The sequence below is a fragment of the Crinia signifera genome, chromosome 1 (assembly GCF_055691185.1).
Source record: "Crinia signifera chromosome 1, ASM5569118v1, whole genome shotgun sequence".
NCBI lineage: Eukaryota > Metazoa > Chordata > Amphibia > Anura > Myobatrachidae > Crinia > Crinia signifera.
In genome coordinates, this window is record NC_139217.1 from 435,354,926 (window position 1) to 435,375,355 (window position 20,430).

At 47.0% G+C, this 20,430-nt stretch overlaps 1 protein-coding gene and 1 pseudogene across 5 annotated transcripts in view; both read right to left on the bottom strand.

Moving 5' to 3' along the window:
• Positions 1 to 20,430, bottom strand: part of IPO11 (importin 11) — a 376,178-nt gene that overhangs the window by 350,412 nt on the left and 5,336 nt on the right. For all 5 annotated transcript variants that reach the window (XM_083153175.1, XM_083153179.1, XM_083153188.1 and 2 more), the window contains exon 2: positions 12,911 to 13,055. In XM_083153175.1, coding sequence (XP_083009301.1) covers positions 12,911 to 13,048 — 138 coding nt within the window. In that variant the 5' untranslated portion in view covers positions 13,049 to 13,055. The remainder of the gene's footprint in view (positions 1 to 12,910; positions 13,056 to 20,430) is intronic.
• LOC146045035 (U2 spliceosomal RNA) lies at positions 14,782 to 15,001 on the bottom strand (annotated as a pseudogene).

Genomic DNA, 20,430 nt, shown 5'->3' on the forward strand with positions numbered 1-20,430 from the left:
CCCAATAACCACATCATGCACGGCGGAGCCCCGGCACGAAATTTTACCTGTATGTCTAGGACTACTGTAATACATTTTTTTTTTTTTTTTTTTTTTTTTTTTAAATAACCACATTCCTCACCCCAGCCACTATCTAGTATGTGGACCCGTGCTCTTCCCAAATAAGGAAAATAAGGAAAAGAGAAAAAGGGGAAGGGAGGAGAAGAGAGAAGGGCTAATAAAATCCAGAGAGAAGAAAAATACATCCTAATCCCGGGAGCTCCTTCAGCCCAGAACCCACTTCTTACTGCATACTAGAATTGCCCGGATAGTGTCTGTCCAACCAGTTAGCAGCTTCCGCTACTGTTAAGAAAAATAGAGTCTCTCCCTTTGCTACAACACGAAGTTTAGAAGGGTATTGCATTGAATATTTTAATTCCAACTCTCTCAACCGGGCTTTTACAAGGCGGAATTTTGCCCTGTCCCTTTGGACCTCTTGTGGAAGGTCAGGATAGATGGAGACCCTCGACCCTTTGTAACCGAACTCAGCTTTCTCCCGAGTTAGTCTCAAGACTTGGTCCCGGTCCTTGAAGTGGAGAAATTTGACGATCAGTGTGCGTGATTGTCCTCCTGGAATTGCTGAGCGAGTGGGAATACGATGTGCCCTCTCGATGGTAAACTGTTGTGAAAAAGACTCCTTCCCAAATTCTTGCAAGAGCCATGATTCTACGAATTTTTCTGGTTCTCGCCCCTCTATACGCTCTTCCAGACCCACGATCCGAACATTATTTCGCCGAGACCGACCCTCCAAATCTGTAACCTTAAATCGTAGATCTGATATTTGCCCGGACATAGCCTTAACCTGGGCCTGCAGGGGAGCCATACTGTCCTCTATATCTGAGGTGCGCTTCTCCAACTCAGTTACCCTGTCTCGAGTTTTCTGAGCATCGTCCCTGATCAACATTATGTCTGATTGGACCTTGTTAATTTCTTCCAGGAGTCGAGTTTCACACTTAGACACAGCATCCAAAACTTGCTGCAGAGTAACCTCCGGGGCAAGTGGCAAGGCAATGGATTTAGAGGGGGTCGTTTGCGGGGTGGTGGGTTGGGAAGGATTTGCTCGGGCATACTTTTCCAGCCTTGCGGCGGCTGAGGTCCCAGCTTTGGGCATGCTGCTTCACAATAAACCAGACTAGGCTAAAGTTAAATACTTGTAGTAGCCCCGTTAGGCCTAGGTCTGCTCAGATATAGGGCCCAAAGGAAAACAAAGACAGTCCAGGGACTCAGTTTAGACAAAGTAGCCACAGGTCGGTCCTACCAGAGTTCATAAGTCACGTGGGTATACCATTCTCATGTGGCACTATAGTACAGCTTAAGGATTTGTAATGCTGTTTGTCCGCGTCTACCAAGTAGCACACCAGCCCACTTACTCAGTGAATGGTCCCGACTCCCACCCGAGATTCCTCTGCCCTGTGCCAGCCTCTCTCACAGGCTGTAATAACAGGGTCTCAGTTTGTACAGAGAAATGCGGTCAGAGTACCTTATAACTTGTGCCCACTTGCGCTTGCAAGGACTGCTGTCTGTCGGTGGTCTTATGAATGCAGGTGGATCATAGGGGGTTATGAGCCAGCTCTCCCTCTTTCCAGGCTCTGTCAGCCGTCCCGGGCTCTGGCAGTCTCACTGCCGAGACGTGACGTCCTCTGCTGGCAGCCGACGGGGTCCTCTCTAGCACGCGGCGGGACTCGAAGGTGCACCCGGAAGCTGTGCCCTCAGCAAACACTCGCGGTCAGTAGGGTTCCACCCGTGGGTCAGCACGCCGCACGGATACCGCCGGAGAGAGTTCACGGTCCCAGCCCAGGTAGTCTGCTCAGGGGGGGTCATCCGACTGTAGGCGCCTGGGACATACGGCGTGGACTAGGAGGGTAGCGTGGTTAGCTCAGTAACATGCCGGAGCTCCTGCTCGCGTGACGTCACACGCGTCACACACGTGCAGCCGTGGTTACGCCCTCTCTCCAAATGAGATTGCATTTAGTTTAGTCAAAAAAAAAAAAAAACTGAAACCAGAAGCCCTCCAGAAACAATAGACTGGAAACAGCTACGGTAAAATAATGCCCCTTTCAGACCGCACTTTGTAAACGGTATATTGCCGTTTTTTTACCGTTTTAAAACGGTAATCTGTGCGGTCTGAAAGGTGCAGGACCACTTAACCGGATAGAAAATACCGTTTTTTCTAACCGGTTAAAATGCAGGGTCCTACCCGTTTCAGAACCGGTATTTTAGGCTCAAAATCGGCTCTGAAACGGTATTTAGGACCCAGCCAATGAGCTGGGTCCTAAATTCAGCGCAGTGAATATTTAATGAGCGCTCATTAAATATTCACAGCACTGGAGCCGCCCCGCGCCCCCCCGCGCGCATGTCGACACCCCTCCCCCCGCGCGTGTCGACACCCCCCCCCCCCTTGTCGACCTACCCCCCGTGCAGCCGGTACCTCCGTTGTGGATCCCGGCACTGCAGTTGAGTATGGTCGGAAGCACTTATGAAAAAAAGTGTCTTTCAGAAAATGGCTGCCCCATAGGAAAACCTGTTTAAAAAACTGTCTTTCGTATGGGGGCAGCCATTTTCCAAAAGTCACTTTTCTTATAAGAAAAGTGACTTTTGGAAAATGGCTGCCCCCATACGAAAGACAGTTTTTTTAAACAGGTTTTCCTATGGGGCAGCCATTTTCTGAAAGACACTTTTTTTCATAAGTGCTTCCGACCATACTCAACTGCTGTGCCGGGATCCACAACGGAGGTACCGGCTGCACGGGGGGTAGGTCGACACGGGGGGGGGGGGGGGGGGGGGGGGGGGGGGGGCGTCGACACGCGCGGGGGAGGGGTGTCGACACACGCGGGGAGGGGTGTCGACATGTGCGGGGTCGACACGCGCGCGGGGGGGGGAGCTGCACGGAGGGGAGGGCTGAAGGCTGCACTGGCTTTGACCCTGTATTTGGAAAGTTTCCAAAAACGGGTCTGCCAGTGTCAAAAAATCGGCACTTAAACGGTAATATACCGTTTAAGAGCTGCAGTGTGAAAGGGGTTTTATCTGGCAGACCCGTTTTTTGAAACGTTTTCAAATACAGGGTCAAAACCAGTTATGCGGTCTGAAAGCAGCATAATTGTTGCAGGATCACACAATAGAGATAAAATCAGGTTTCAATGTAAAACAATTTTAAAAACAAAAAATATAAAAATAAAGATTTTAGCCAATATGTACTAAGCCTTAAAAAGTGCTAAAATGGGGAGTGATAACCCACCAACCAATCTGCTCCTACCCGTCATTGTTTAAACCCAGCCTGTGACATTGGCAGGAAGGAGCTGATTGGCTGGTGGTTGATCACTCTCCATTTTATCACTTTTCAGGCTTAGTACATCTGGCCCTATATCCCCAAATGTGCAAAATACCCTCCATGGAAAGTGGCACTTCCTTACAGGAATATTGTAGAATAAATGTCTATGCCCTAAGACGTAATTATTATTTATAAACAGTTTCTTATATAGCGCACACATATTCCGCAGTGCTTTACAGAGTATAGCTGAACATTCACATCAGTCCCTGCCCCAGTGGAGCTTACAATCTATATTCCCTACCACATGTACACGCGCACACACAGACATTCTAGGGTTAATTTTGTTGGGAGCTAATTAACCTACCAGTATATTTTTGGATACTACATTGTGCTGTGGCAGAAATGCTATTAATCCCTTTAAATGTTACTGAATACAAAACTGAACAGAAGTAAAAAAAAAATGTTTTGATTTATATAAAAGAAAAAACACAATAGGCGACTCTGGTGTATACAGAACTAGTACGGCAACATTAAAATCTGCCGATTGACGCTAGATAAATTGTGACAATGTGGCTGACAGCAGAAGAAAGGCACGTCAATTCAAAATAAGATAAATGAACAAAATCTAGCCCACTGAAAGTCAAGTGAAAGGCAGGAATCTCGATGGATCAGCCTGACAAAAAGAAAATACACAGGAGATACAGAAGTCCATGACCAGAAGCCTTTATTACACCATTTAGTTTAATAGAAAAAGACCTGGTATGACGTGTGCGGACTTCTAGAACTTATTCTGTGGGGACTGATCAGCTGATGAAAGGCTGAAATATCTCTGTGCTTACACCTTTCTTTGTGGTCCATTGCCGTCACCGATACTCAACTTCAATCGCAATGTAATCTGTTATTTAAGAATTGTTAGTGTGATAACTTGAAAAGTACAACATTGTAATGGGTATTCAGGACACAGCATCCATACTGGAAACCCATAACCTGCTGCTGACGTTAATCAGCGGGGTTGCCTACTTTTAAAGTCTCCTTTCCGGGAGAAGCCTGAAGAGGCGACTGTCAGCAGCACTTCGGGGGACTGAGCCGGATGTAGGCTAATTTACTCGATTTGCATCTTTCGCCCGCCCCCTTCCCGAAAAGCCGGAAATCACGGGCAATTTACGTGCCACCGGTATCCGGGAGGGTTGCCCACCTTTCCAGGGGGCCGGGAGGGGGACTTGATTTTCGGGATGGTAGGCAACCCTGTGTTAATGGCATTTGCGGATGTGCAACTTTGTATAGAACAGAACTGACCGGTGACTAATATCACTAGAACATGATGTCATTAGAATGTTCAATATTTTTCTCTTACATCATGGACATAAAACATTATTTCCTGTACATGCAATTTTAGACATTTTTACTGCCATCAAACATTACAACTGTCGGATGAGATCAATCTATTGCAAATGTCTTTTGTATGCAGGTTGCCTGACAATTATGCTGCTTTCCCACTGCCTGCACGGGTAATGACCCGTTTTTTTTAAACGGGTCTTTAAACGGGTAAGAGCCATAAAGACTCTTTCCCACTGCAGCTTTTAAACGGTAAATTACCGTTTAAAAGCTGTTTTTGTCACATTCACACTTACCCGTTTAAAAACCCGTTTAAGCAGTGTAAAGATAGGGGGGGGGAGAATTTAAAAAAAAAAAAAACGGCGTGGGGTCCCCCCCACTGCCGTAACCAGCACCAGGCTGAAAGAGCCGGGGCTGGTAATAAAAAATCAGGAAACCCGATAAATAGGGGTTCCCTGATTTTTTACAACCAGCCCCAGGCTCCAGGTCCGGGGCTGGTTCCCAAAATACGGGGGACAAAATGACTAGGGGTCCCCCGTATTTTAAGAACCAGCCCCAGGCACAACCAGCCGGCAGGGTAATGCCACAGCCGGGGGACACTTATTATATAAGTTCCCGCGGCCAAAGCATTAACCCTACCGACCAGTCAGCCTGGCCAGGGGCCCTGGGGGAGTGGGGACCCCCCCAATAAAGGGGTCCCCCCCCTCCAGGACTTACCTGACCAGGCTGAAGCCTGGTGCTGTCCTCGATGCCCCTGGGCGGTGGGCATCGAGCTGATGGTATGGTGTAAAAAATAGAATAAAAACCATTGTCTTTTACTGGTGAACTATGAGTCCCAGCAAGCCTCCCCCGCAAGCTGGGACTTGGAGAACCACAAGTCCCAGCCTGCGGGGCATTAAAGGGCCCGCTGGGTCTTGTAGTTCCACAGTAAAAGAAAGAGTTAAATAAACACACTGACACACGTGAAAAATAAAAGTTTAATACATACATAACACATACATACTGATACTTACCTATCTTCTTCCCGTAGGTAGCCCTGGTCCTGATGTCCTGGTCCGTGTCGGCGTCTGTATCCATGTCGGCGTCCCTGTCGGCGACGGCGGTCCGGAGTCCGAAGAAATCCATTTGGGAAGCTGTGGAAGGAAACCATACTCACCTGTCCCAGCGCGACGTAGTCCAGGTAAGGTCTTTGCAAAAAAAACAAACCGACACCCGAACCAAGCGAACAGGCAGAGAGCCGCACGGTGTGTTTACATCGTGCGGCTCCGCCCCCGAATGCCGCTATTGGCCGCCTTGCGGCCTAGCGGCCAATAGCGGCATTCGGGAGGCGGAGCCGCACGATGTAAACAAACACCGTGCGTCTCCCTGTCCGGTCTGGTTTCGCGTTCTCGGTTTTTTTTTTTTGCAAAGACCTTACCTGGACTACGTCGCGCTGGGACAGGTGAGTATGGTTTCCTTCCACAGCTTCCCAAATGGATTTCTTCGGACTCCGGACCGCCGACGCCGTCGCCGACAGGGACGCCGACATGGATACAGACGCCGACACGGACCAGGACATCAGGACCAGGGCTACCTACGGGCTCAAGATAGGTAAGTATCAGTATGTATGTGTTATGTATGTATTAAACTTTTATTTTTCACGTGTGTCAGTGTGTTTATTTAACTCTTTCTTTTACTGTGGAACTACAAGACCCAGCGGGCCCTTTAATGCCACGCAGGCTGGGACTTGTGGTTCTCCAAGTCCCAGCTTGCGGGGGAGGCTTGCTGGGACTCATAGTTCACCAGTAAAAGACAATGGTTTTTATTCTATTTTTTACACCATACCATCAGCTCGATGCCCACCGCCCAGGGGCATCGAGGACAGCACCAGGCTTCAGCCTGGTCAGGTAAGTCCTGGAGGGGGGGGACCCCTTTATTGGGGGGGTCCCCACTCCCCCAGGGCCCCTGGCCAGGCTGACTGGTCGGTAGGGTTAATGCTTTGGCCGCGGGAACTTATATAATAAGTGTCCCCCGGCTGTGGCATTACCCTGCCGGCTGGTTGTGCCTGGGGCTGGTTCTTAAAATACGGGGGACCCCTAGTCATTTTGTCCCCCGTATTTTGGGAACCAGCCCCGGACCTGGAGCCTGGGGCTGGTTGTAAAAAATCAGGGAACCCCTATTTGTCGGGTTTCCTGATTTTTTTAATACCAGCCCCGGCTCCTTCAGCCTGGTGCTGGTTACGGCAGTGGGGGGGGACCCCATGCCGTTTTTTTTTTAACGGGTAAAGGGCTACCCCTTTCCCACTGCCGAAAAAACGGCTCCTACACGTTAAAAACACTGCTTTTTACACGGGTAACAAAAACCGGTATTTGTTACCCGTGTAAAGCAACCTGGAGCTTTCCCACTGCAGCTCTAGCCGTTTAAAAAGGCTAAAAAAACGGCATTTACACGTGTAAAGCCTGCAGTGGGAAAGGGGTATTAGATTCACAAAAACTGATCACAGCACAATGGGCCCCGTTTCAGAGCTGATTGCTGCTGTGTGAATTTGCACAGTGGACAATTATCGATACATGCGTACAGCGGGTAGTATGCATGCCCGATGCCTGCTAGCAAACAAATCCTGATACTTTTATACTTCACTAGCGGTACGCAAAGTGATTGACAGGAAGTAGGCATCTGGAGGTTGGTGGTAACCAGCTGTTTAGTGGATGTTCGTAGAATCAGCTTTATTGGCCGGGTATACTTGCGTATACTAGGAATTTGTTTTCGGTTTGCTGTGCAACAGCCAGGTGGGTAACAAGTAAACAGTATACAATATAATATATATACATACCATAAGGCATACGATGGTATGCGATGTGATGTTAGCCGATGTTATACAATTTTAAATTGTATACCATCGAATTGTATGCCATTGTATGGCATATACAATGGTATACGATTTTAAATTGTATAAGCACCCTAATGGGTGTTTTCAATGTTAAATGTGCCCCCTATAAGATAAATAATTGTATAAGCACCGTAATAGGTTAAAAGCACCCCCACACCATCTGTACTATCAACGCCAACTCGAAGCGTGGCGAGCGCAGCGGTACGCGTCCTCCGACCTTTTCATACCCCCACTATCCACGTCGGCGTGGAGTTGATTTTATATAGTGTGGCGAGTGCAGCAAGCCACCGAGCCCTGCGGAATACATGTGAAGTAATGCGCGTCCCCTCGCGGGGGTATGAAAAGGTCGGAGGACGCGTGCCGCCACCCCTCACGGGCTCAATGCACTCGCCACGCTTCGGGTTGGCATTGATAGTGGCGGTGGCGTGGGGGTGCATTTAACATTGTAAGCACCTATTAAGGTGCTTATACAATTAAAAATTTTATAGGGGACCATTTAACAAAAAACCCATTAGGGTGCTTATACAATTTAAGAATCGCCTCGCATTGCATTGTATGCCATATACAATGGTATACAATTTTAAATTGAATACAATGCCATATATCGTGGGCGCCGTGCTAGGAAACAAGTACCAATATTCCATTAGGACACAGGGTTAAATCATGTGCAGAGGGTTATGGCATGAATAGACAGTGAGATGTTCAGGAATTCACGTGTCAGCAGGTGAACCTCTTGAAGGAAGAAACTTTTTAGGCTTCTGGTGGACCTGGTGGGAATAGACATGTAGCGTCTGCCTGACGGCAGCAGCTTAAACAGACCATGGCCAGGATGTAGTTGGTCCGTGACTATCTTTCGTAGCCCACTTTTTTGCTTGGGTCAGGTACAGGTCCTGGACAGAGGGTAGGTCCGCCCTGATGATCTTCTCTGTAGTTCTGACTACCCTTATGAGTCTGCATTTGTCTCTCTCGCTGTCGGAGCCGTCCCAGACCAGCGTCGAGAAGCACAGTACAGACACCACAATCACAGAGTAGAAGAGGCGCAGAATCTTCTGTGGGATGTTGAACTTCCTCAGTTGCCTAAGGAAGAACAGCCTTTGCTGCGCTTTTCCAACAATAGTATCAGTGTTGGGCCCCCTTTTAAGGTCCCGGGAGATTGTGGTCCCCAGGAACTTGAAGGAGTCCACTAGCGACACCACACTGTCGACAATTGTTAGCGGAGGGACACCAACAGACTTCTTCCTAAAGTCTCAGTTTGATTATTGTTACTGATACTAGTCATTAGTGTACAGGGAGAAGAGCAGGGGTGAGAGTACACAAGCCCTGGGGGGCTCCGGTGCTAATGGACCGCACTTGGGAGGTGAATTTCCCCGCTTTCACAACCTGCACACAGGCGTGCCAGAAAAAATGCAGGCGTTCCCAAGTGTTTTATGGGAGTTTAGGTGATGTCATCTCCATACCGTATACGCCTGTTGTCATCGCAACCACCGAGTAAGTCCCTGGCAACTCTGAGCAAGCAATGACTGGTGCCCAGTGGAAAAATCATTCAGCGGTGATCCACTAACCAAGGACCGAGGATTTTGGTCCTTTCCGCTCGGCTACGTAACCTTCGCTAGCTATACACATCTATTCAGCGTACACATTGAATCACTAGGCATGATTTTACTACAGTAGGGCAGAGTCTAATTGTTCGCTGGCCACTGCACAATCGTTCAGCAACTGCCAGGTCTGGGTTACCCCCAATAAGTTATATTTTAGTTTTTGAATGCTTGTGTTTTATACAATTCAGGATGACCTAAATATATATTTAATAAAAAGAAAAAGGACTTCTCCAGCCTATATTATGGAATTAAATATTTCTTTAACCCTTTGATTGCCAACGTTGCTGTGAATTGACTTGGCTGTATTTGTATTTATTTCTACTAAGAGAACAGTCGCTGTGAGCGACGCTGGTGTTATTAGCGGATATTTTGAGAATATCTCACAGCAATGTTGGCCCTCAACGGGCTAAATATAACCAGATAATTCTTCGTTTTCAGCCAAAAGTGAGAAAGTGGTGCCAACACAAGTAACCCGGGCTACTCAAAATAAATGTGGATGAAAAACAGTGTATATTTATAACATAACAGTGTATATTCGCCCATGTGCGGTTCTCAAGGAGTGGCAACCTGTGCGTCTGAGGCCTAAGGGCCCGGTTTACAACTAGTGAACATCACCACAATGTACTCGCATCTGCCCTGAAGCAAGTCTGACAACGTTTTTACCTATTTTAAAAAAAAAAATGAGTAGGACCAGATGACTTATTTTAAAATATGTGTTGTTCATGTACAGATAAAAGTCCCAAACTTTCCCTATTATGGTTTTCCTCCAACATCCAATACATAAACAGACTTTTATTTAAAATGCTCCAAAAATCAAAAAGAAAATTGCTATATGTGGCTCATTGATACTGTCAAACACACACACAGACTGATCAGCAAGTACCTCCACCTAAAGGCCCATACACACTGGGCAACTTTGAGCTGAAAGCAGCTCAGTTTTGTCTTTTGAGTTGCTTTCAGATCAAAACTGTCCAGTGTGTACAGGGCAGTGATAAGCGGTGATGTATTAACAGCAGATGCGAGACAGGGTGGACAGCATTTTCTACAGCATCCTGCTATGGAAAGTTGTCCACCCCCAGGAAAATTGCTATAACGGTTGAAAATTGCTCAGTGTGTAGGCACATTTTCAGCCCAGCGATTTCCCTAATCATCATTATCCATACATTCTGGGCAAAAACGCCCAGTGTGTATGCACTTAAGTCAATGTGAGAAGCTCTGTTAATTAATTTAATGGACAGAATGTGGCATCAAAAGGTAGCGACATGCTGTAGGTATGTATTTAATATAATACATTATACAGTATTTAGTGCTAGCTACCCAATGGGCTTAGGGAAACCATTTCAAACCTTACATGACCAATTGTGCCCACTTGTAGTTATAGTTAAGTAAATGGAGGCAGCATCCAAAAGTCTTCAGCATTCCAGACTAGTATTAAAGATCGATTTTAAACATTAGCTGGCCAGGTACCCTAGGGCATAGGGGACAATAAACAGTGTAAAGGTGACAATTTAATAAACAGTATTCCTCTAACATCAGGGATCCGCGCTAACCCTATATGAACTTATAACAACGTGGCATGCTAAATTATTAACCTGATTGGTACAAAAGGATAAATGGCGATAAATACTAGTTAGTATCTAATTTTTTTTTATTACCATTTTAAAGATAAAACAAACGCAATGAGAAGAAGTGGTTCAACGCCTTAATCTTATTATAAATGCCCAATGTCCCATCTTAAGTAACAGGAGGTCAGGTCGGTGATGCGCTATTGTATTTTTTAATTGTGCCGATTACGACCAGATGTAAAATGTATAATGCTAAACCGGACTAATGAACTGGGTGCCACCCAAAAAGTTCTCCCCATTGTATAAGATAAGTGTCACCAGAGCAAACGTTTCGGTATCAGCCGCATAACACTGGAAGACCAGGGTTCCAGCACTTAGGGTAGGGGAAAGAGAAAAGCAACAGGCAGGTCTAATGGGGACCCATGTTAAAAAGATTGTACTCCCTGCTGCAGACACATTGTGAGCCTAAACAACAATTAAGAGAAGGCAGCTGATGAACTAACATGGAACAGGTGACATCACAGAGGTGCTATGTGACAACAGACAACCGCACATTCAAGGTTTCAAGATCAGATACGGTCACAGCTTTAAGGAGAAGATGAACTGGGTAACTGAACAATCAGGCAGGAAAATAATATAATGACAGCACTCAAAACCTAGGGCGTTATCCAATTAAACATAGGGAGCAAAAAAAAAAATGTTTTCATAATTCATCCCCTTATTTTTAGGCTATCCAATTAGGATCACCCCTAAAAATAAATCTTCTCATGAAACACAGAGGTTCCATGAAACCTGTGTGTATTCGCTGGCCACAGTTCGGTTTTCTGCAGAGAAACGGGCCTGCTTTCGGGAATTTGATTTTGCCTAAGGCAGGCAAAACATAATCCCTGATAAACCATGACATGTGCCAGTTTGTTGGGGCTATTTGGATAGCCCCCAGCAAGACCCACCATCATTGATATGCCCCTTATTGGATACCCCCCTGGGTCCTGATGAAGCTCTCTAAGCAAAGCGTACGCTGACCCTGTCAGCAGCTGTTATGACTCCCTCATTCCCCTCCCCACATACCAATGTGTAAATATTGGTGAAACTGTAATTCAGCCTGAGCCGCAGTACAGCACGTGCGCGAGTCTCCACTGGGCACGCGTCAGAGGTCACGGTGTGTGGCGTCCACACCGAGATACACTGATCCTCGTGACAGATTTGAGACTGCTGGCGCTCATCTCATGCGCCTCAGCCCAGTCTGTCATATAGCGGGCGGCAGCAGGAACCGTGTGCGCCTAGGAGGTAGCGGTAAGGAGAACTGACTGTGAAGTGAGAGATCACGTCAGAAGCCTGATACCGCACCCGGGCACAGGTTTGAACTGCGCATCCACCCGCTACCGGCCATTGTTATATTTGCAGATTATTGAAATATCCAATACCCCACTAATAAGGGTATAATCCCTGCATTGGATATACACGGCCAGGTTGACAGCTGAGTCAACTCCCACACCTGTCACTAACAATTACTATTACATATACCAGTGGGTGTATGACACAATAAAACACCATACTGATATTAGTGGGAGATCAGAAAGGGGAGAATACAGAGTTGGGGTATATTATCCCTTTTAAATTCACTTTGTGTTGTGTGATGGGATTCAGTACTGAATCCCGGCGGTCGGGATCCCGGCGTTCAGAATCCCGACGCCGGAATCCCGACAGCCAAAATCCCGACAAGGGGGGACGTGGATCGCCCCCCCCCTTGCGGGCTCGCTGCGCTCGCCACGCAGCGGGCCCGGTGCCTCGCTACGCTCGGCACACTAATTTATTCTCCCTCCAGGGGTGTCGTGGACACCCACGGAGGGAGAATGTGTCGGGATTTCGGCGGTCGGGATTTCGGCGTCGGGATTCTGAATGCCGGGATCCCGACCGCCGGGATTTTAACTGCATCCCGTGTGATGTGTGTCTAATACTTCGCTACATTTTTTAACAATATAACTAATAAAGGTTCCATTTTAAATGAATCATTCTTCAGGTGCATCACCCAGCGACACACCTTTCTCTTTGTTGTAAATTTGTGTCTTTTGGTGTCCAGTGATAGCACACCCTCTCTCATCTAAGAAATATTTCAGAAAATAATATATGAGGGTCCAAACTTTATATATCCCTGTGCGACCTTTTCACACCCTTTTTCCAATAAAGAAAAAAGGATACCCCCCTTAGTATGATAAGTTTACATAACACATCTCACCAGCAGTACAGTATAGAAGCCAGGTTGTGTCTCCCACTGCTTGAGCTGTTCCTCAGCTGGTTTCAGTACTGAGGAGTCTTGGCTGCTTGCTTGCGTCAGGACCTGAAGCACAACACTGCTGGCGCTATCCAGATCCATAAGGAACCTGCAAAGGAAACAATATAGTCATCATTTATTTTTGAGGAGCCACAAATCTCTGCAGAACGGACAGTCAGTATAACAAGCCACAAATAAAATAAAAATCCTGTATAGAAATAAGCCAAACTCATACAGGCTTGATGGAGAAGGTGCAGAGAGAGGTCTTCCCATCTACAAAAGTAGCATTTCAATTGGGCAAATGTTTGCTGGAAAGAACATTTACCCATTTTCACCCACATAGGAGACCATCCAGCACATACGATACCCCTTGAACCACCCGGCAGCTTTGTTTGTGCATGATTCATCGGATGCGGTCCTTGTGTATATGATGTATTGTATGAGATCCCAGCAATGCCTGCAAGATCCCATAAATCTATAGGGCAGTCCTTGCAATGTCTGGCTCGGAGGTGAATAACCTGCTATTTGACACAAATTGCACTAGTGTACGCCTGGGCACCTAAAGACTTTAGTTTGAAATATGATGTGCCCTGCTCAGGCAAGAGAACCATAGGAAAGTCAATCAAAAATAGATTTCATTGTTCACAGGAGATCTGCGACAACCAGTTCTCTGAGATATCAGCCAATAAGAGTTGTGCTGTGATTTCTAGCTGTAAAATTCCATTACTGTGGCATTAAGGAGTGCTACACTCCAGACCAAGATTCCATTTCCATAGTTGAGGAAACTTGTTTTATACAGTTTGAAAAAACTCAGGAGCCCGAGGTGTGCTCCCCACCACCAGTGCTGTGCCTAAACACGTGCAAAGGGGGCCGTGCGATCGAATGGGTCCGTCTCCGAAGAGACAGGGCCCCGTTTTTTCCCCTAACCCCTCTCAACCATAAGGCTGAAGAGGGGAAAATAGGGAACGTTCGCCGAAGCTTAGAGAGACCCTCATTCCTCAACCCCCGGAAGGGTTAGGACGGTGGGTCCTCCGCACCCGAAGGTTTGGAGAGACCCTCAGTAGACTTCCCTCCGCCTTGCGGCTCGGGGTCGTCCTCGGGGGGCATGAAGCTCTCCCCAAAAGGCGAGAGCTTCGGCACATTGGGGAAATGGAAGGCCCGAAAGGGTCGACCACACTACCCAAAAAAAGTGACAAAACTACAAAAAACAAGGAACGTGAAAAGTGATGAACGTGAGAGGGGAAGAGAAATAAATAATAAAGGACCCTAGCCAGAAGGCCAGGGTGGGGGTGTGAAAAATTGTCCTACCCCATCCAAAAGGACGGGGTAAGGACGTGAAGCGCTACCTGAAGGGAAGTGCGCAGTGCAAGTGCCATACTAGTGCATGGTGATTTTGGGATCACCCGTGCATGTTCGGCACCCCCGAGTTTCCCCAGGGGCACAGTGCAGCCTCGGACTCCAAGCAACCGACCGATCAGCGTCCGACCAAGGTTTCTCTGCTCCCATCGTAGGGCATTTTCCAGCCCCTGGCATGGGAATGGGTACTCCACTGGGCTTTTCGAAAGACTCCCTTAGGGGCTGCACCCCCCTCGGAAGAGCAATCTACTCAGTCCCAGTGTTTCTCCGCTCCCAGGGTTAAGATACTAGGCTGAGCTTTTCGCTGTGCCCAGGCTGGGGGCCTGCCCAACCTGGACCAATCTACTCGGTCTCAGCTTTTCTCCGCTCCCTGGGAATGGATACTAGACTGAGCCTTTCGCTGTCTCATCCTTCGGGGGCTACGAACCCCGTCAAGAGAGTCAAACTACTAGGCCCAGTGTTTCTCCCCCCCTCTTACCAGTGGATTTACGGAAACAACACCTCCTACCAAAGGCAGAGGTGAAGGTACTCAGCCAGACTTTTCACCACTCCCAGGCAAAAAAGAGGGGTCCCACACCCTCCGCCCATCAGAGCAGCTACTCAGTCCAGCCTTTCTCTATTCTCTGCCAGAGGCCAGTCCATACCCACTGATAAGAACAGATACTACACTTGATCTTAGCCAAAAGGCCGAGAAGCTATACAGTACTTTACCTGATATTCTGACCCAGTTAAAGAAGAACACTGTAAACAGGGTTCGCAAAAACGCGCTATAGCGCGTATTTTACCCTAAAACGGTCCCCGGGGACTCAGTTTTTAAAACTAAAGGGGTCCCCGAGGACGCGCTGTACTAATCCTGTCAGCCGCCGCTGCGAGCCAATCACTGTGACTGCAGCGGCCGCCGGGACCCAATCACTGAACAGTGGCCGCCGGCAGCCAATCACTGTAGGTTTTATACAGTTTGCTGCCGCTGCGCACCACGCACCCTGCATGAGAGCAGGTTACCGTTTCAAACTCTGCATCCTAAGTCCACTCCGCTGCTGAGAGCGGGGGGGGGGGGGGGGGGTGTGGACAGGATGGGATGCTGTAACAGCCGCTCTCAGCAGAGTAGATGAGCGCGCTGTCAGGGTGGCGGGGGACTGGATGTGGCTAATGCAACTCAGAGCAGCGTGTCAGCTATTCCAGCCACATCCAGTCCCCCGCCGCGCTGATAGCCCGCTCACCCCCACTGTGACAACGAACCTAATATGCGCCCCCCCCTCCCCCCCCCCAATGGCAACCAGCATAAAACGTCCCCTCCCCATGTGGCAACCAGCATAAAATGCCCCCATCCCCCCAGCATGTGACCCCTGCAAGAAGCATGTAACCCCTAGCAACAAGCATGTAAGTAAGCAGCACTTATGTGCTATAATATATACTGGGCATTACAGTGTGTGCTATGATGTGTACTGGGCATATTGGTGTGTGCTATAATATATACTGGGCATTACGGGGTGTGTGCTTTAACCCCTTCCCGACATTTGACGTACATGTACGTCATGACTTCTAACTGTCACTGCGTCTAGAGACGCAGTGACAGTTAGGTGATGTCTGCTGTCCCTGACAGCAGACATCCCCCCTCGCCGCCCAGGGGGGGCAGGGGTGCCCCCCCCGGTCGGCGATCGCTGTGATTGGCTGTTCAAATCTGAACAGCCATTCACAGCGTTTCCTGTGTTACCGGCGGCTAAGCCGCTCGGTAACACAGGGATCGGTGGTGATCGGTGCTGTCAGGTACATATATATATATATATATATGTGTGTGTATATATATGTATATATATAAATATATATATATATATACATATATACACACATATATATATATATATATATATATATATATATGTATGTGTGTGTGTGTGTGTGTGTGTGTATATACCCCACCGATCGCCAGCCCCCCCCCCCCCCCTCCCACCCGGCAGCCCCCCTCCCTCCCACCCACCCGGCTGCCGCAGCGCCAGCACCCCTCCCACCCCCCCGCCAGCCGCAGCGCCAGCCCCCCTCCCAAAGCTGGTGACTAAAATGGGGTCACTTGTGGGGGGGTTCCACTGTATTGGTGCTTCGGGGGTCTTGCTAATGCGACATAGCACCCACCATTCATTCCGCCACCAAAAATCACTCCTTCCCTTCTGAGTCCTGCCATGCACCCAACTGGTATTTTTTGGTCACACGTGAGGCATTGCCGTACTCGGGAGAAATTGGGGCGCTTTGTCTCCTTCATTCCTTGTGAAAATAAAAAATTTTGAGCCAGAACTGCATTTTTGTGTAAAAAATTACATTTTTTTACACAAAAATGCAGATCTGGCTCAAAATTTTTCATTTTCACAAGGAATGAAGGAGACAAAGCACCCCAAAATCTGTGCCCCAATTTCTCCCGAGTACGGCAATGCCTCATGTGTGACCAAAAAATACCAGTTGGGTGCATGGCAGGACTCAGAAGGGAAGGAGTGATTTTTGGATTTTGCAGCACAGATTCTGGTTGAATGACCCCCGAAACACCCATACAGTGGAACCCCCCCACAAGTGACCCCATTTTGCAAACTACACCCTTCAGGGAATTCATCAAGGGGTATAGTGTACATTTCAAACCCCCCGGGGTTTCACCAATTTTGATACAACTGAGCTGTGAAAATGAAAAATTAATTTTTTTTATTTTCACTGCCCAGTTGTACCACAATTGGTGAAACCCCTGGGGGTTTGAAATGTACACTATACCCCTAGATGAATTCCCTGAAGGGTGTAGTTTGCAAAATGGGGTCACTTGTGGGGGGGTTCCTAACTTTTAGCATCTTATGGTGCCTAGAAACCTACATGGTGCCTAAAAAATAATCTCATAAAAAGGAGGCTCCAAAATCAAGTAGGTGCTCCTTCTATTATGAAGCCTGTGGTTTGGTCACCGTGCACACTAGGGCCACATATAGGCTATTTATGAAAACAAAAGAATTGGGGGAATCAATTTTTAGTCACATTTCTCTAGTAAAATCTACTGTATTCGTTAGAAAAATGTATTAAAATTGAAACTCTGCAAAAAAAATGAAATTTTGAAATTTCACCTACACTTTGTTTTAATTCCTGTGAAACACCTAAAGGGTTAACAAACTTCCAAAATGCTGTTTTGAATACTGTGAGGGGTGCAGTTTTTGAAATGGCATCATTTATGGGGGTGTCTCACATACAAGTCCCTCAAAGTCACATCAGAACTGAACTGGTCCCTAAAAAAATCAGTGTTTGAAATTTTCTTGAAAATTTGAGAATTTGCTATTCATATTTTACGCCTCCTAGTGTCCAAAAAAATGAAAAGGAAGTTGAAATAATGATGGCAACATAAAGTAGACATATGGTCTATGTTAGTTATTAACTATTTTGAGTGGTATGATTATTTGTCTCACAAGCAGAAAATTTAACATTTTGCAAATCGCTAAATTTTCCATTTTTTCACGACATTTTGGTATTTTTCACAAAAAAACACAGACTGTATCGACCCAAATTTACCACTAATTTGAAGTACAATGTGTCACGAAAAAACAATCTCAAAATCACTGGGATAAGTAAAAGCAAAAAAAAGTTATCCCCACTTAAGTGAGACATGTCAGATTTGAAAAAAATGGCTCTGTCAGGAACGCAAAAACTAGCTCTGTCAGGAAGGGGTTAATGTGTACTGGGCATTACGGGGTGTGTGCTTTAATGTGTACTGGGCATTACGGGGTGTGTGCTTTAATGTGTACTGGGCATTACGGGGTGTGTGCTTTAATGTGTACTGGGCATTACGGGGTGTGTGCTTTAATGTGTACTGGGCATTACGGGGTGTGTGCTTTAATGTGTACTGGGCATTACGGGGTGTGTGCTTTAATGTGTACTGGGCATTACGGGGTGTGTGCTTTAATGTGTACTGGGCATTACGGGGTGTGTGCTTTAATGTGTACTGGGCATTACGGGGTGTGTGCTTTAATGTGTACTGGGCATTACGGGGTGTGTGCTTTAATGTGTACTGGGCATTACGGGGTGTGTGCTTTAATGTGTACTGGGCATTACGGGGTGTGTGCTTTAATGTGTACTGGGCATTACGGGGTGTGTGCTTTAATGTGTTGTGGGCATTACGGGGTGTGTGCTTTAATGTGTTGTGGGCATTACGGGGTGTGTGCTTTAATGTGTACTGTGCATTACGGGGTGTGTGCTGTAATGTGTACTGGGCATTACGGGGTGTGCTGTAATGTGTACTGGGCATTACGGGGTGTGCTGTAATGTGTACTGGGCATTACGGGGTGTGCTGTAATGTGTACTGGGCATTACGGGGTGTGCTGTAATGTGTACTGGGCATTACGGGGTGTGCTGTAATGTGTACTGGGCATTACGGGGTGTGCTGTAATGTGTACTGGGCATTACGGGGTGTGCTGAAATGTGTACTGGGCATTACGGGGTGTGCTGTAATGTGTACTGGGCATTACGGGGTGTGCTGTAATGTGTACTGGGCATTACGGGGTGTGCTGTAATGTGTACTGGGCATTACGGGGTGTGCTGTAATTTGTACTGGGCATAACGGGGTGTGCTGTAATGTGTACTGGGCATTACGGGGTGTGCTGTAATGTGTACTGGGCATTACGGGGTGTGCTGTAATGTGTACTGGGCATTACTGGGTGTGCTGTAATGTGTACTACTATGTGACACCACTTCCCCCCAAAAAAAATGCCATAAATTTTTAGCGCGCGCCTTCGGCGCGCACTGTCCCTGTTTTAGTAGTTAGTTTCTAGTATATATGTACCTTTATGCGAGTGGCCCAATTGATACTCTCCCCCCCCCTGACCCACATGTGCCATGCTAGGGAGAAGGGGAGAGGAGGATTTATTCCGTTGGGACCCAGAAAAGGTCCGGTAGGACCCCAATTTTTAGAAGTGAAGGGTCCCCGGGACCCACTTTTTTGGGTGGTTTTCGCGAACACTGGTAAATGTAATGACTATAAATCTATTAGATGAAGAGATATCATCTATAAGAGAGAAATGGAGCAATTCATGAGAGATATAGGAGGGGTGGGCAATGTTAGAGAGGGGGATATATATATATATATATATATATATATATATATATATATATATATATATATATATATATTCAGCAGAAATCAGACAGCACTATTGCAGCACTATTGCATGGTAACTGGTCCTACATGTTTCTGGCTAGCATGCTAGCCTTCCTTCTTTGCATAACTTCCTTCTTTGTATTTCTCTCTTGCATATTGTCCATCTGGGATAAGAAAGCTAACTTGTAATAACAGCTAATGGATATATGTTGTTGATGTAACACATGTAACAAACTACGTTACGTCTGTTACGTTAAGCATGTTACATAGGTTACAGTACAGAACTGCCAAAGGAAATAAGTTGTGAACAAATGGCAAGGCATTTTTAATCCTCTCATAAACCATTAGAGATCTGGCAGAGATCATGCATTTACTCATCTTTTCAACCAAAATATGTGGGGGGGGGGGGAACAAAAACGGATGTAACACCAAATATGTGCCACATTTAACTCTTTCACGAACATAAAACCACATGAAATACTGATTTTCAACATATAATTTCTGACAGTACATGTGCTCAACTTGTGTTATGTCCTACAATAACCGTTTCTTACCCTTGTTTTCAGAAAACAGCAATAGATAATCAGTGGTTACAATCAGTGTCTGCCTAATGCCTGGAAACCATTACTGAAATAAAACAAAATGGCAGCATGTCATGTGACACACTGTTACGAACTGATTTTTTAAAATGACTATAGACTATGGACAATATTCAATTGATGCCGGATCCATTTTGCCAGAATGGATCCGGCATCCATTATTCAATTCATCGGCCAAATCTGGATGTCGGATTTGGCCAATGATTGACACTCAACTGGCCGGCGCTCGGCCCGGGTGAGCGCGGCAGCGGGAGAGGGAGCCTGGATGGAGTTGGGAGAGCTGCTCTCACCCGGCTCAGCGGCGGGTATGTATGGGAGGGTGCTGGAGGGTGCGGGCGGCGGCGTGAGGGTGCAGCGGACAGGAGGAGGGTGCCGTGTGAGCTGCTGCTGCTCACCCGGCGCCGTCCTCCCTGCCTCAA